Source organism: Watersipora subatra, chromosome 2 (assembly GCF_963576615.1).
Source record: "Watersipora subatra chromosome 2, tzWatSuba1.1, whole genome shotgun sequence".
Lineage (NCBI taxonomy): Eukaryota > Metazoa > Bryozoa > Gymnolaemata > Cheilostomatida > Watersiporidae > Watersipora > Watersipora subatra.
In genome coordinates, this window is record NC_088709.1 from 75,077,195 (window position 1) to 75,095,067 (window position 17,873).

The window sequence follows — 17,873 nt, forward strand, 5'->3', positions numbered from 1 at the left end:
TGAAATTCGCCCGACACAAATTGCGGACCATTATCTGAGCGAAGCAACTCCGGGTACCCATACAGTGAAAAGACATTCTCTAAAAAAAAGACAACTTTCTCCGCCTTGGTATTCTTTAAAAAAGAACATTCAAAGATTCTACTAAAATAATCGACTAAAACCAGAACAGAACGACCATCCGGCAAAGGACCCAGTAAATCAATGGCACAAAACTTCCAGGGACCATTAGGCATTTGGGTGGGAGTGATTGGTACAGGAGGACCATCATTACTAACCAACTGACAAGAAACGCACTGTCTGCAGAACAATTCGGCCTCCTTATCAACACCGGGCCACCAGACTTTCAGACGCAATCGCCGTTTTGTCTTCACAATCCCTTGGTGCCCTTCATGAGCCAAAGAAAGAACTCTGCGTCGCAATGACACTGGAACAAAAATACGGTCACCGCGGAGAATCACGCCTTCACAACTACTCAGCTCATTGCGAACAGCCTTTATCGCAGAAGAAAACTGCTGCCAATTACCAGTTTGAAGTGCTGAATTAATAATCTTAGACTCTTCACAAGTCAAAGCCGCCTCACACATCTCCTTCCAAGACAGAGCACAAGGCATAGCAGTCTCTACAACTGCCCTGATGTATGAATCATCAGTGACAGGCCCAGAGACATCCCTTGATACACTCAAACGAGACATGGCATCAGCAATATTCTCGGAGCCTCGCCGGTAAACAAGATTGAAATCAAATGCCTGAAGCCTAAGACTCCATCTTTCCAATCGGGGGTTGGCCTGGAACTTGGGTTATTAAAAATTGCAACTAAAGGTTTATGGTCAGTCACCAACTGGAAACTGTTCCCTAACAAGTACATTTTAAAATGCTCACAAGCCCAAATCAAGGCAAGCGCCTCGCGCTCAATCTGAGAATAACGTGACTCAACATCTGTCAAACGTCGATGCCCATATGCCACAACGCGAGAAACTCCCTGTTGAAATTGGCATAACACTCCACCGAGACCAGTAGGACTTGCATCTGCGACCACAGTGGTGGGTGCATTCCTGTCATAGTATGCCAAGGTTTCACACGAAGTCATCAAATCTTTGATAGCTACAAAGGAATCCTGGTGTACCTGCAACCATTCAAAACGAACACAGCTCTTGGTCAGTGACCACAAAGGTGAAGCAACAACAGTAAGATTGGGAACATATCGACCAACAAATTGCACAAGTCCCAAAAAACCTTTTAATTCAGCTACATTTTGGGGAGGTCTAGCTGACAAAATGGAATTAATCTTACCAGGGTCAGGTGAGACACCATCACTCGAAATAACATGACCTAAAAACTTGATCGAGGAAACACCAAATGCACATTTAGCAGGGTTTAAAGTAAGACCACACTCGGACAAGCGACTCATTACTTTTAACAATCTGACTTTGTGCTCAGCACTAGTTTGACCAAAAACGACAATATCATCAGCTAAATTTAAAACTCCCTCAAGCCCATTCAAAACTGTCTGAATGGTGTACTGAAAAATCTCAGGAGCAGCAGATACTCCCATTCCTAACCGCTTCATTCTAAACAGACCGATATGTGTTACAAAAGTAGTAATATTCCGAGATGCAGGATGCAATTCACACTGGAAAAAACCCTGTTTCAAATCCAACTTGGAAAACACTTTAGACCCATTGAGCTCAACTAGCATTTCCTGCATTGTTGGCACAGGATAGCGTTCCCTAACAATTGCCGTGTTGGCGCGTCTCATGTCAACACACAGACAAACCTCATCCCTTTCTTTAGGCACAACAACCAAAGGACTTACCCAAGTAGAACCTATACCATGAACCTTCTCAATAACATCCTCTTCAAGTAATTTTTGTAAAGCCTTTTCAACTTTGGCCCGATAACTAAAAGGTAGACATCTGACTGGCTGAGCAACTGGCTCACAGTCTGGATTAATGTGCAACTTAACCTGTACATTTTTCAATTTGCCCACACCAGAAAAACACCCAGGGTACTTGTCTTTCACAACACTTTCCAAACTGGCTTCAGTACCCAAGCTACTAACGTTGGTCAAACAGAATAGCCCTAGACTACTAGCAGTGGCAGCACTCAACAAATTGCATGCAATACCATCAAAGACATAAAATGTAGCATTAACAGTCTTACTATCTACTGAGACATTTAAATTGAATTGCCTTAACATACGCAAGGGTGCACATTGTCCATAAGCAAATAATTTCTTGGTAGTGGGTTGTAATACAACACTATTGCGTAGAATGTCATAGGTCTGTCTATCAAGTACATTATCTACAGCACCCGAATCTACAAGAAATGTTACTGAAATACCCGCCATTGATGCAGTACAAGTAGGTGTACCTTTACCAAGCGTAAGCCCATGGCCTACCGTAAAGTCATGACTAAAATTGTCTACAGCTGAAGGCGAACCAGTCATAGTCGTAATGCCATCAGGTGTAGCAGCGTTATCGTCGGCAATAGCGTTCACCGTCGTAGATTTCTTGTTCTTCGCTTTACGACAGAACCTCGAGCCTGCAAAATGTCCCTCCTTCTTGCATTGGTTACAAATTTTACTCCGTGCAGGACAGGAAGTGTCACTAGCTACATGGCCAGGCCTTGAACATCGGAAGCACGTAACGGTCTTTGAAGTCTTCTGTCCTTTTCTAGTGTTACTAGCCGAAAAAGTGTTATAGTTAGATATTGCACCTCCTTTATGAGCAACACGAGCGACGAAATTAGGAGTAGTGGCAGCTATAGCCCGAGAATCGCCATCAAGTAACTGAACTGTACCAGCAACTTCCATAGCTCCAGCTAATGTCGTGATTCTAGTATCCTCAATGAGTTTTTTCGATAATCCTGAATGATTAACTCCAGAGATAAATTGCTCCAGCAAATTTTCATCAAGTCTATCTCCAAAGTTACAGTATCTAGCTCCCTTTCTGACTCGAATCTGGAAATCTGTAAATGACTCACCACTCTGACGTATAATTGAGCGAAACCGCGTACGCTCCAGCCTCATGTTTCTAGGCTCACCAAAGTGTGATTGTAAGCTAAGCTTTAAATCGTCATAACCAACAGATTGTAGCACTGCAGGCGAAACCAAGTCTCTCAAAGTCTGATACTGACCAGCACTAAGTCCCATTAACAAGATAGGTACCTTCTTTGCATTCTCGATACTAGACACAGCAAAGTAGCATTCCAATCTTTCTAAAAACGAGTCAACCTCGGTGCCGTCATCAAACGTGGGAATAGGTAATCCAGCCATCACAGTTAATAATAACGAGTTAAATAACCAGAAAACGAATCAAAGGTAAGCTAAATCATCCTTGTCGCCAATATTATGTTTTGGTACGCATTTAAAGTGTACACGAAGTGCAGATGGTTACGATTGCATTTATTGACAGAAGAAACAGATAATAGTAATGGCGCTTAAACCTCGTACATATAGTGATGTATATCACGTAACTTCCGTTAAGAGAATAGCATAGTCGTTAAGCATAAAGAGCAGCATAACTCTATGGACACAACAACATTGAGCGCACAACTTCTAATTATCAAGTATTTATGTTTGAGTCACAAACATCAACAATAATGTTTTATTTTGAAGTATTGGCTAACCTTAATTGTTAGTTGTTGTATTTGTTATTAGACTCTGTTGTATCCGTCGATTAGTAGTTAGTAATTATCATTTACTAACAGGATCAGAAATAGATTAGATTACTATTTGTTTGGTTTATTATCACTTATGAAATGCAGGTGTGTACTCTGCGATGTCCACGAGGTAAAAGAAAGAAGTATTAATCCAGGTCGGCAACCTGGTTACGTAACATGTTAATGGGCAGTATAAAATGCAATAGTATCACTACGCAACATCCCTTCCCATCTTTCTTAATTCGCTGTGGATATATAATATGATGTTATGTTGTAAACTTTAATATTGTGTTGCTATTTCTGAATTATTTTATTGTCAATAGTCGATTGTTGGAACATGTATGATGGTCCATGTGTGGTGTTGTTTCGGTCTGTTTTTTATTCGTTATCTTGTTGCAGTCGATTATCGCTTCATATCATAGTCTTTAAATTTCTGTGGAGTTTTCCGCTCTCATTCAGACTGTCTGATTTTCGGGGTATGTGACGTCTCGGTGTTTACTGGGTTTGCACTATTGGTTGGTTTGTTGTCATCATTGTCCCTTTCGAGCTGGTTACTATTTGATATTCTCTCTCTTCATTGTCTACAACAAAAATCACAGGTGGTAGTTTATACGGGTTTAAAATGAGTGATGTTACGCTCAACCCTACGGCCATCGCTGCATTCGACGGTTATGTGGTTTCCTGTTTTACCCGTTACAGTGACTGGTTCCTTGTGAAAAGGTGTGTCAGCTTTTAATGGAAATTTTTGTATCATTAATACTCGGTCACCAAGGTATATTTTGAAAAATTCGGCCTGCGACTTTTCATCGAAATACTAGTTAGATTTAGCTTTGTATTGGCTATCACACTCTGCTACTTCCTGATCCATTACACTAGAGGTCCACTGGGGTAATTTAGTTCGGATTTTCCTACCAAATAGAAGTTCAGCCAGGGTTTTTCCCGTACTTGGATGTGGAACATGGTACGCCCTCATATGTCGCTTGATCTCAGATTTGTAATCTCCACCTTCGCTATATGCAATCTTGATGCGTTTTAAAAGTGAGGCATTCTGTCTTTCCACCTCCCCGTTAGCTTGGGGATACCTCGGCGTGACACGTTTATTGACTATACCATAATGGTCACCGTATTTGGCAAACTCGTGATAAATGAATTGCGGGCCATTATCGGTTTTAAGTGATTCTGGAAAGCCATGAGTAAAAAATATGTTATGTAACTCTTGGATAGTTTTGTCTGCGGTAATTGACTTCATGTATGCAACTTCGTAAAACCTACTGAGTAGTCCATGACGACTAGTATGTATTCTCCTGAAGGGAGTGGTCCAAGGAAATCGGCTGAAATTTCTTGCCAGGGCGCAATTGGTAACAGGGTGGAACACAGCGGTTCAGGATTTAAGCCTCGCCCTGTGATCTGGCAACCATGACAGGATTTGCAGTGCTTTTCGGCTTCAGCTTCCATACCAGGCCACCAAACTTTAGTTCTGAGATTTTGCTTAGTTCCTACTATACCCAGGTGACCTTCATGAGCAAGACATATGATTTGATTTCTCAGAGTTTTCGGAATTACGATTCTATCCCCTCTCAAAAGCACCTGCCCCATGGTGCACAATTCGTCTTTCAAGGTTTTAAAAAGAGGAGGACCTTTAAAGTCATGCCAATTTCCAAATTCAAGGCACTTCATCACCTCTGTTAATTCACTATTCGTCTATTTCTGTATTGAGAGTTCAATGTTAGCAGTCCAACGTCCATGATGCTCTAGGCACTGCCCTATACAACCGGTAATAGAGGTCAGTAGCTCCAGGTCAACACGAAATGGAATTTTGGAAACGGGGAATTCCATTTTCAGTTTCTTCAGCTAAGCTTAGTTTCTTTATTTTAACGGGACGTTACAAAACGGCTTCATATAATGTCACAAAATTTTGTGTAGAAGGCTGAGAAAAGCTTTGCCATTTTGCTTTTTGAATAGGAGACCAGCTAGGTTCGAAGCAAGCATTTTAAGGAATTCAAAATTATGTCATGGCGTATAATGATACTACGACAGCTTCTTTGAACGCTGAGAATTTGGTTGCAGCGCAAGTATTATTTGACCATAAACAATGCTCTATGCAGCCTGATAGATTTATCGAGAAATATTACCAATCCCAATGAAATGGAGGGGACGATATTTCTACATTAATATATCCGTGGGAAGGAAATCGAGATAAAGCTTTGGTAATCTTTGATGCTAGCTACCGAGTATAGCTACAAAGGTAATAGGTTTTTATTTTTGTATAGTATGTGATAAAATGTGTTACTGCACTTTATTATAATAATGCATTTTGCATTAGTGGCTCACCTTAATTGTTAGTTGTTGTTATTAGAGTATAGTCTATTAGTGTTAGTATTGAGCCTTCTTTGATCAGCTTAGCAGCATTAAAAATTTTATGAGTAATTAGATTGCTGAAACTTGTTAGTTTGTCGAAAGGTATTCACTAACATCAATGGTGCTGTGTCTCAACCAAAACAAAAAATACAACGAATAAGGTATTATGTAAAGTTATTACAGCTTGATATTTTGTTACTAATTAGCTACGAGCTCCATAGTTTTTTGTATTCAAACCATAATTTTGCTGTCATTGTTGGATTAAGATAAGTACTCACATTAATATTGGCCAAGTAGGGCCTTCATCTATTGTATCATGTACGCCATGTTACTCCTATCTCATGGATCGCTTCACATTTACTAAACTCTTACTTCACCAGAAGTATCCACCAACAATACCTCATGGTGGCCAGTGCTAATACTACGCCATAAGAACTCTTGTGTTAATTTTTGTGCTAAGAAGCCTTTTTGGTCTAAACTTCTTTTAATCGATGCTAAATGAAGCAAAGTTTAACCTGCCGGCAGAATTTGACCTTGTATCGAAAAAGTGGATTCGGTGGTTCACCAGTTGGGTTAGATTTCGTAGCCTGTCACAGCTAGATAAGCAAGACGATCAGCTGCAGATAGATAGTTTGCTGTATATTATAGGATCTAAAAGTGAGACAGTCTTCAATCGCTTGGCACTGCTTGCAAAAGACAAACAAGGTTATAAAAAAGTGAAACAGCGGTTTGACAAATACTTTTTCTCAAAGTAAATAGGTTATATTTGAGAAAACGACATTCTTCAGACAAGACCAGCTTCCTGGTGAATCTGTTGAAGAATTTATATGTGCAAAAAACTACATGGCAGATAGATGTGACTTTGGAGATCGTAGATCAGAGCAGATTAAAGATCATATCATAGTGGGCATTGCAAGACAAGGATGTTAGCAGAGAAATGCAAAAAATGAAGATGGTCCAGCTCACTGAGGAAAAAGGCAGTTGCAATGGCCAGGCAAGCTGAGCAAGTTGAGCATCAGATGAGGTTGTTAAGTCTCAGTGAAGATAACACTTCTGTCGATGCTATCCATGGCAATAATCATTGGAGAAAAGAGCAGAGTTGCAATAGCCATCGTCTTCTACCACCCTATAGACCATCAGCACCAAAAGCAACTAAAACACTGGTAAAACTGGTTTTTGCCAGCAAGCTGACCAAAACATGTTCGAAGGTAGAACATTTTTCTAGTATTTTTGATGTCAGTCGGTAAGCCTAAGCCAGATTTCAACAGCCATGCATCAGTCGATGAGGCGGAGATAGAGAGGGTCTTCCTAGGTGAAGTCCAAGATAACCAGAATTATGGCAATCCATGGATGAAAAGTCTTGATGTGCACATGGGTGAGCCGGAGTCAGAACATGTGTCATGAAGTTTAAACTTGACACTGGAGCCGACATTTATGTCATACCTAGTAGCTTGTGTGCTGGTCTAATTTTAGAACCAAATGACAAGATTTTAGTAGGGCCTAGAAATAATAGATAATAGCTGTCATTTTGTTGGTTTACGATGTACCTTTCTATTCCTTCTTTTCTTCTACTACTATTCACTCTCTTAGTTCTACAAAACTCGACTTTTACAGCTATTTTAAACATCGTCTGCCCTGTCAGACTCATTTGTCAGGTTTTGCACCTTCGCATCTTCTGAAACACAAAAACTTAGCCCAACAGTAAAGGCAACTAAAACACTGTTAAAACTGTTTATTATCAGCAATCTAGAGCAAGCTGATCTGCTCTGCGTGCTGTTGGCCAAAAAATGTTCGAATATAGAACATTTTTCTAAAGTACAGTGCACCCTCGAGATACGATGTTAATCCGTTCCAAGGCTGGCATCGTATGGCGAAAAAATTGTATGTCGGGGTATAGAAACCATTTTAATTATACAATAGAAACATACAAGGTAAAAATCGTCCAAAATTTTATAAAAATGCGGTACATATTGAAAATTAGTAACAAAATAGTATGTTAATTGATGTTTTAATATGTATTTTGAATTAGTTTACTGAATTTCAACTTAATATCATGAAATTTTATTTTTCATGAGTTTCTGTCTTCACTTTCATTATAAAATTTAGCGTGTCTGGTTGAAACCTTTTTTAACCAGAATTCAATAAGAAAGACCGAGCAATGCAGTTATCGAAAGCGGCCTCTCACACACCTGACCATTTAATGGCTACCGAAAAGAAAAATGAAATTTTATTTACTATTATACAGGACATACATACCTTTGGAGTAACGTGACTTTACCTGGTACATGTAGCGAATAAAGCAGAGAGGAGGTAAAAAACTTATCAATGTTAATTATGTTGCTGTACACTTGAAGGTTAATTTAATACGTAATGAAATGGAATTTTTAGCAGGCGAAAGAAGTCCTGTCCAATTTTTCTTCTAATTTAAAAAAAAATGCTGGTGCAATGCAGAAAACTGCTAGCTAGCTAACGCTTGTAGAAGGATCCAGAGAAGGTGCTACAGTAGTTTTCCTTGTATGAAACGTGCACAAGAATCAATGTAACCATACGTACAAAGTTTGTACGTATTTATACACTAGAGGACAAGGCTTTAACAAGTTTCAGAAAGTAATGTGAATGCATCAACTATCTTGAGTAGCTAGTTATATGAGTTACATACATACGATGAATTGTATTCACATAGAAGACAACAAGCCCATCTGCAAAGACATGGTTAAACAAGAAAATAAAACATAAAATCAAATGGAAACAAATAAAATGAATAAAATATGAAAAACATACCACACAAGAGATAAATAATATATATTATACATGTATTGTTTTAATGTACCATTCTACATCAGTAAATTAAACACTTGAAATATTTCTGCCAATGTGGGGGTTTTCTGTATCTTCTACCTCCTCGCCCTTACTAATTGGTTGCTCCTTTTGAATACTGATCGCGTGCATGGCCTTCTAACTCCTTCAAATCTTCAGTCGTAAGCTTCTTCTTGTGTTTGTTTTAATGGAGTTCTTGTTTTAATAATAATTGCAAATGCTGATTGGTTGCGATCATATTCCTTGACAATGTTAATAATACGGGTGCCTTCTTCTTATTTACGACATCCAACTTTGTTGACATAGAAATCCTCTTTCCTTCATTTTGTATCAGTCTCAGATTCCATAGCTAACGAATTAAATGTAGATACTCGTAGTTATATACGTATGCTGACTAAAAGTTTATAGTAAAAGATATTATAACGCTACAAATGAATATCTCCTCTGCCTTGAGTATTTTACACGAAATTTTCCACGCGGAATTCTGACATGAGAGGAGTCGATACTCGTGTCTCGTCCAAACGTTCTGAAAATGCTTTCGGCACACTATGTTTCGGTGTCTTTTTTTATTTCGACGTGCGTTATGAGCACACTGACCGCCAAATTTTAACTCGGGCGAAACTTCTCTCACAATCGTATGGTGAAATAAAATTCGTATAGCGAGGTGAAGATCTCACAATGTTTAACTTCGTAAGGTGAAAAAATCGTATATCAGGGTAATCGTATCTCGAGGGTACACTGTATTCTTCATGTCAGCCGGTAAGACTAAGGCGAATTCCAACAGCCATGCGTCAGTCGATGAGGCAGAGATAAAGAGGGTCTTCCTAGGTGAAGTCCAAGATAACCAGAATTATGGCAATTCATGGGTGAAAAGTATCGATGTGAACATGTGTCTGTGAAGTTCAAACTTGACACTTCTGTCATACCTAGTAGCCTGTGTGCTGGGCCAATTTTAGAACCAAATGAGAAGATTTTAGTAGGGCCTAGAAATAATAGAGTACTGCTGAGATAATATAATGCTTAGCAATGTTACTGATAATTTAATGCTAAAATAATGCTGAGCACTATGAACGTTTATATGTAGTTAACCAGACAAAAGCTTTGCTAAGTAGAAATACATGCATTAAGTTAAGTCCGGTAGAAATCAGTTGTAATGTTGACCATGTTTATACTGCTAACTGTTTTACATGTGAATTTCCTAAGCTGTTTCAGAGTTTGGGCTGTATGAAGCTAAAAGGCTGATATTACGCTGCAGGAAAGTTGTCAACCGTACGTCATAAATATGCAAAGAACCGTTTCTTATCTGTTGCTCAACCATGTCAAATCAGAGCTACAGACAATGGTTAAGGACAATGTAATCTTTACAGTTGATAAACAGAGGGACTGGTGCTCTTCGAAGGTGGTTATGCCGAAGCTAAACTCCCGTGTCTGTATCTGTGTTGACTATAGTAAGTTAAACAAAGAAGATACAAGGGAAATCTATCCAATGGCCCATGTTGAGTCGAGACTGGCAAAGCTAGGCACTGGTAAACTGTTTATCAAGCTAGCTGTAAACTAAGGATTCTAGCAGATTCCGTTCACCCCTGAAGCCAGAATGCTGACAACATTCCTCATTCCATTTGGTCGTTATGCTTTTAACCGGATACATTTGGGTTGACGTTCAGCTATGAAATTTACTAAAAGATTGCATCAAGCGTACTGGATGGCCTTGATGGAATTATTTGCCACATTAATGATGTGTGTACATGGGGAGAAAACCAACAGAAACACGATAACAGAGTCTATGTTGTGGTAGATCGAATGGCATAAGCCGGTATGACTCTAAATGAGTCTGAATGTCAGTTCACTTGTCACTTCATCAGGTTTTTAGGCAATATAATAAGCTTCAATGGCGTTAAACCTAATCCCGATGCCATCCAGGGCATCCGAGATTTCGTGACACCGAAAAATGTGAGTGATGTGCAGTGCTTTCTTGGCATGGCCAACCAACTTGGTAAGTTTACTATGCATTTGGGTTGTATCAGTACACCGCTCAGGGACTTGCTCTGCAAAAACTGTCCGTGGTACTGGGGTAACTGGCAAGCTAAAGTCTTCACCAACATTAAAGACGAGCTGTCCCGATCTGTGAAGCAAGGGGTATACAACCCAATTCACGAAACTATCATGCAGTCAGATGCAGGTAGGAATGGCATTGGCTGCATTACTGCAAGCACATACAACTCGATGGCACACTCCGTTTAGTCTACGCTGCGTCACGAGCACCCGTCGTCACAGAGCAACGATATGCCACAATTGAACAGGAAGCCCTCGCCATTGTGTGAGCTTATAAAAGTTTCAAAATTACATTATAGGCATGACTGTTAGTATTCAAACCGACCACAAACCACTCATGGTTTTATTTAGTGACACAGTACTTAGCAAAATGCCTTCTCGCATTTTGTTAAGTTCTCAGCGATTTGGCATGCACATGTTATGCTTCCATTATCGGATGGAACACATTATTGGGAAACGAAGTATTATGGCTGGTGCACTGTTTTGTACAAAGGCTGCTCCTACTGTGGAGGACATAGCATTCATTGGGAAGTAGAAAATCACACTCGTAGTACTTTGCTTTATTCCGCTTCCAATGAGAGGCTCAACCAACTCATGGGGTCGCAGAAAAACGATGACGGGTTGTCGAAAATTCACCACTTTATTAATAAAACGTAGCCTGGGTATATGACCTCCAATAACTGACTGGTACGTCCCTTCTTTGAGAATCACTCTAGTATAACCTTGATTGACGGACTACTCGTTTTTGATGATTGAACAATCATCCCGCTTGTTGACCATCTCAAAGTGTTACAGATCATTCGCCAAAGCCATCTAAGCATTACTAAGTGCACAGATCGAACAAGGAAGGTAATTTGGTGGCCTGGTATGTTGCAACAAATTTCGAAAATGGTACGCTCATGTGAATTGTGTCGAAAATTAGCCCGAGTTTTTCCAGAACCACTAATGATTAGTAAGTAGTGGTCTATTTTATTTTAGGAACTGTTGGTATTCATGCTAGTTAATTATTATTCTCGCTGCGCCGAGGTCGCCATGCATAAAGAGCATCAGTGAGAAAAGAGAAAAAAAAATCGTGAGCTTTTGAGTTAGAAAATTTACTTCGATATGAACAGCAACCACGAAAGAATTGATTGTTAATGATGTAACCAAGTCGTTATTAGCACAATTTTGTGTGCACTTTTTTACTAATCACTTGCTATTATGGGTCCGTAAAGATCAAAGAATGTCAAAGTGGCAATCAAATAGAACACCACCCTTTAATTAAGCAGCATTCAATTAAAGGTTGGCTGTTCATTTTTCATCACTTCCCTTATAGCGGCAGTCAAATAATAATGGCGTTCAAATAAAGGTGGCGCTTAAATAGAGGTTCTACCCTATCCCTTACATCATGAGGGCTGTCTCTGCCCCAGTACCTATCCCTACTTTTATCCCGACTGCCATACCTATCATAGCTGCTGTCACGACTATCTCCTAGCCTACTGCTGCTACCTCAATTGTCATACCTCACTTCTCTACCTTTATTTCTGCAGTCCTGGGGTAATTCAATTGCAGCAAACTATTTTTACTATGTTCTCAACTATCTGCTCCATACCTAGAGACATATCTCTTCTTGCTATTGTCTCTATGCCCCTATACTCTCTGCACCAATGAAAGTATTACTAGTGAAAGTAAACTAGTGGAACATTCCAGCTACTGAAGATTTCACCCTGAGCATATAAAATCAGCAGCTGGCATTAGATAGAAATGAACTACACGTACTTGTGTTGCGAACAGTGACATACAGCTTTCCTTATACACCTTGCATTACTGTCAGTACAGTTTCTAGGCAAACTCATCAATGAACCTGGAATAACTATTTAAACTATTGCCAACTATAAGATAACAACAGTTTGTTTTCGCTCTTTTTGACATCATGAACTCTACACATCTCATATGTTTCATTCACCTTTACAGCTATATCCTGGGGTTTGGGAGAGAGAGACAAAAATAAAATGTTGCTATGTGCAATTACCATTCTTCTGTTATGTTATCTGTTTTCTTCTATGAGTGTCTGTTTTATTTTATAATTAAACAACAACTGAATAGCTCTATAAAAATTGTGCTACCCACGAGTCATTAATTATCTAGCAGGAACAGTAGGTAGAAAACTCTGGTATTAATAGCACGCGTATAAGCGATTGTTTGCATTCATTATATAGTTTTTGATTGTACTATTAATGACTTCACTGTTATACCTTGGAATATAAAATCGTTTTGCCAGCTATAAGTATATCCATATATGAAGCTGTCAGTCAATATCCTGCACTCAAATCTTACCTAGATTCTCCTTGTTATGCTGGTTCTGAACTCATTCTTATAGTTGGTATGTGGTTCTATGCCGGCCCATGTGGCTTTGGGGAGTTAATTTCTCATGTCTGACTTGCGTGACGAAGTCTGTCTTGAGTAATTATCAGGCTGCTAAGGAACAGTCAACTGAGCTAATCGAGTGAAGGCCATACTGACAGCTCGGTGTAAGCATTGTTCTATAGGTTAGTTACATTGCTGGAAGGCAATAGCAAGGCTGCAGGTATATCAAACAATAGTTCAAAGCTTGCATAGTAGTTGGTAGGCATTATAAATGATTCCGGAGGGCAATTGTACATTTGAGAGAAAGATTTTTCTTTTTTGGCTTTGATATGTAAGTGTTGTCAAAGCAACTCCCAAAACACCTAAAAATGCCTTGAAAGAGTATGATGTTCAATGCTGCAATGAGGAACAGATTGTGGCTGCTTTCCTGGGTGACTTCAAAAAGTAGCATGCATCTGACCATCTGAGCTCAGGCCTTAAAATCTTTGCTGAATTTCCTTGGGTCGTGCCCAGTGTGATGATTTTGCTATGTAAGAGTTAGGAACAACATTTCTCAAGTATAGTAGGAAAGTTTAACCACAACAAAGCTTTAGTGTCTTGTGATTCACTTAATTTACTTTGTCATGCAGACCTCATTCTAATGAGGTTTATTATTTACAAATTCTACGTTCAATATAATTAAGCCGTACGCACTGCCTTCATTTGTAGGTGTTGTGGGTAGGTTAGCTGAACTAAAAAAGCCTCCAATCCATGAGATTCTTGAGTTTACAGATTCCCAGGTAAATTAGCTTTTTCCTCAAGCTAGATTGTTTTGTTCTGTTATAGTTTTTTCTCTTTCATTTCACTGGTAAGATAGATAGTTAGTTGTTGAGCTTCCCAGCCAATAACTAAATTTATCCAGGGCTTGCCAATCTAATGAGTTGCCCAGTTCTAGGTTTGCCAACTTAGTAACAAGTACTATCCCATTTTTGCACTGACCAGGGCTTGCATTTGGCTATCATCTTGCACATCCTGTTCGCTGGTAATGAGCAGAATGTCGGGTTCACCAACCTTATAACTAGTCATATGTTTGGTTCACCTACCTAGTAACTAGTCATGTGTTGGGTTCACCAACCTAGTAACTAGTCATATGTTGAGTTCACCAACCTTATAACTAGTCATATGTTTGGTTCGCCAACCTAGTAACTAGTCATATGTTGGGTTCACCAACCTAGTAACTAGTCATATGTTGGGTTCACTAACCTAATAACTAGTCATATGTTGGGTTCACTAACCTAATAACTAGTCATATGTTGGGTTCACCAACCCAATAACTAGTCATATGTTTGGTTCACCACCCTAATAGCTAGTCTTATGTCGGGTTCACTAACCTAATAACTAGTCATATGTTTGGTTCACTAACCTAATAACTAGTCATATGTTGGGTTCACTAACCTAATAACTAGTCATATGTTTGGTTCACTAACCTAATAACTAGTCATATGTTGGGTTCACTAACCCAATAACTAGTCATATGTTTGGTTCACCAACCTGATAACTAGTCATATGTTTGGTTCACTAACCTAATAACTAGTCATATGTTGGGTTCACCAACCTAATAACTAGTCATATGTTTGGTTCACTAACCTAATAACTAGTCTTATAATAAGTTTATCAACCTAACAACCAGTCATATGTTGAACTTGCCAATGTATTAATTTGTTTTATTCTGCTTTTACAAAATAAATTTTGCCAGTGCTTTGGACTTGTCAAGACCTACGTAGCGCAATCGCTGCTGACAAGACTGCTGCAAAAGTTTACTATCGATAAGTTAAGATCACGTATCGAACTTGAAACTGGGATACAAGCTGTGGTTGAAGAAAACAGTTCAAGGTATAAACTCCATAATGTGTCAGGATTGGATCCTAACGTTATAGTTCTTTCCTGGTCAGCTTTTTATACAGTATAAGAATAAATTGGAAAGTTCATGGAGTAGTAGAAGCAAAAAGTGAGCTAAAGACTGTGACAATGCTGGGAGCTTTGGCTGACAATAAAATTGCTATTAAATTGTAATAGAATAACAATTTTGTTTGTGTAATAAATATGAGTCCAATCAGATAATTTGGTCATGCTTGGTTTTATAAAAGAAAGTATTTTCAATAGTTTGTTCATTACAAAATGTTAACTCCAGCAATGGTGGCGTTTTATTAACACTTTATATTTTTTAAATGACGCTGATAAAAATCGGCCTAATGTTAATCAGAAATTTTCTGCATCACCAAAGCCTTTTCAATTTGCTTACAAAATCACAAAACTTACATTCTTCTAACAGATCTGCAATATACTGAAACCATAATCTCTCTGTTACAAGGAGTAATGACCACAAATCAGCTAATAGTTTTGCTGAAACATGCTATTGAGTTTTTCAGTGTCAGATAAAGTGATAACATAGAGCAGTGAGAAGGATGGTAGCATTTGATTGGCTAGTTACTGAAAATATTCATTGGTCTAGTCTAGTCAAAAATTTACCCCGTGAATCACGATCTTGTTTTTTTGGGAGGTCGGCAAATACATTGTTTTTTAGATTCTCAATAAAGGCAGTTTGTCGACCTTTTTAGTTTATTGGTAAAGGGTTTCTTCAGGTTATTGATATTTGTTTTGGTTTTTCAATGTAAGGGTTGTTGTAGGTTCTTCTTCATTATATTAGGCAGTCAAACAAAAGTTTTTTTTAGAGATTTGGAATGCTGTTTTAGTTTATCATAGTATTTAATATAATTTTCAATTTTATTAAATTGAAAACAGTAGGCTATTTTCAATTTTAGGCTGGTGATAGAAGGATTCTTTTTTCAAATTAAACTTGCTGAGACATCTCTTAATCGTCTGGCTGATGAGATTGAGGATCGAAAAAAACCCGCAAGGAAAGACCCAGTTCAACCAGTTGCTAAATTAGATGACCCATCTGCACAAACCGTGTCTGCAGCTGGTGTTTCTCCGTCTCCCATTATTAGCAGCAAGAAAAAGCCACTGTTTTCAGAGGAGTCTGGAAAACTAGCTAAAAATGTTTCTACAGATAGCATATCAACAACTGCTGTTCTTAATGCAACTCTCCAGTCTACTCTACCCCATATTGTCAACGACCATAAAACAAGCCCTAGCTTGCCTCACTCTGATGATTTGTCCAAACCTTCAAATACCTCCAGAAATAATTCGGAAAGTTCTGAGTCTGATCATGAACCAAGGATTGTTAGTAAGATGAGTTCTGCTCATGAACAAGTTCCAGCTGGGGAAGAACCTTCTGCTGGCCACTTGGAGATGTTTCAAGCACCTTCGTCATCTGCAAGCCGTGTACAGTCAAGTTCTGAGGATCACTTTCTTGAGGCTTCTCTCAAGCTAACTAATTTACATACTCCAATTGATCCATCATTTGTGAATCTGACTCAAAAGACTGGTGAAGGTACAAAGGATGGCTCTGCAGAAGAAGCATTCAGTGCTAATTATCAGCGAATCTATCCATCATTGCCTGAAACTACCCCTGTGGCACTTGACCCTAGCAAAACAAAAAGTGCTACAAGTTCACAAGCTGGTCCATCCTCTGTTACTCTTGTAGCAGAACACGCTGCAAGTACTACCCTTGAAAAAGATGTTGGTTTAGTTCAGTCACCCGATTCATCTTTGAACAGTAAATCAAAGTGTGAAGCCTCCACGACACCAACTAAAAACCCAAAACATTTAGCTAATGCTGCAGCTCATCAGGCTTCGACGACAGAAGTCTCAAGTATGAACAGACTGTCTACAAAATTGGTGAAACAACAGACAGCTTATTTGAACCCTGAGTGCGAAGAAGATGAAACAGTGGAAAAGAGGTCTAGCGGAGGCAGGCGACCAACAGAGGAAGAAGATGAGTTTGACAAATATCTTTATGAGTTTATGAAGATTATTCATGCCGAAGGTTTCAATTCAAAGATACTAGGTATATTACAATATTATACTATATATGTTATAGCAATTGCAGAGCAATCAGATGAAATGCATGTATTTAGGTTATAGATTAAGTATTGTGGAATTTATTCTGTATATAACAAACACGTTGTTATCCACTTCATACTAAACTATTGTAGAGAAATTTGACGGGACACTAACTGAATCAGAGCATCCAGATAATGACCAGTATATAGTAGTCACAATAAAGTCGTACAAACCTGGTGAAGCTGAGCGTATGATGGACGCATTGGTTGAGCTGTTTTATGATGTCACCAATTCAGCGGTCTCTCACTTCATCAAGGTAATCTCTATTACTGTAACTTATCATATAGCCGGCAGTGGACTAATTTGAATTCACATTTGCGAAGTCGCAGCACCCTGACAGACCGCTTTGCTTTTTTAGTCGCAACAAATAAGTTGGCTGCGATGATTGATACCAACATATTTTCTAATATATTTGTTACTCTTGCAGTTGAACTATGATGGAGACAAACAAGAATTAGCTAAGGCTTTAGTAGATCAGCTACAAGACCCTCGATATGGTTTCATCGCTCGTCTCTCTACTAATGATGAGATCAGGATTATCGGGTCACCGGCTAACAAAGATAAAGATGTTCGACTCTTGGAACGGCTAGTTCATATCATTTGTCATTATTTTATTCTGATACAAAGTTAAGAAG

General features: G+C 38.8%; 1 protein-coding gene across 1 annotated transcript; it reads left to right on the forward strand.

The window, feature by feature from the left end:
- Window positions 1-10,650: 10,650 nt before the first annotated feature.
- Window positions 10,651-17,869, forward strand: LOC137388563 (uncharacterized). The gene is made up of 6 exons (XM_068075046.1): window positions 10,651-11,014; window positions 13,942-14,012; window positions 14,969-15,105; window positions 16,035-17,182; window positions 17,331-17,494; window positions 17,666-17,869. The coding sequence occupies exons 1-6, from the start codon at window positions 10,651-10,653 to the stop codon at window positions 17,867-17,869; spliced, it is 2,088 nt and encodes a 695-aa protein (XP_067931147.1).
- The last annotated feature ends 4 nt before the right edge of the window (window positions 17,870-17,873 follow it).

Bases quoted from the DNA above. Each gene is read 5' to 3' on its own strand.
- LOC137388563 (XM_068075046.1), top strand. From the start codon at position 10,651: ATGACTCTAAATGAGTCTGAATGTCAGTTCACTTGTCACTTCATCAGG. The intron at 14,013-14,968 runs GTAAATTAGCTT...AAATTTTGCCAG, and splicing joins TTGAGTTTACAGATTCCCAG to TGCTTTGGACTTGTCAAGAC. The intron at 17,183-17,330 runs GTATATTACAAT...AAACTATTGTAG, and splicing joins TTTCAATTCAAAGATACTAG to AGAAATTTGACGGGACACTA.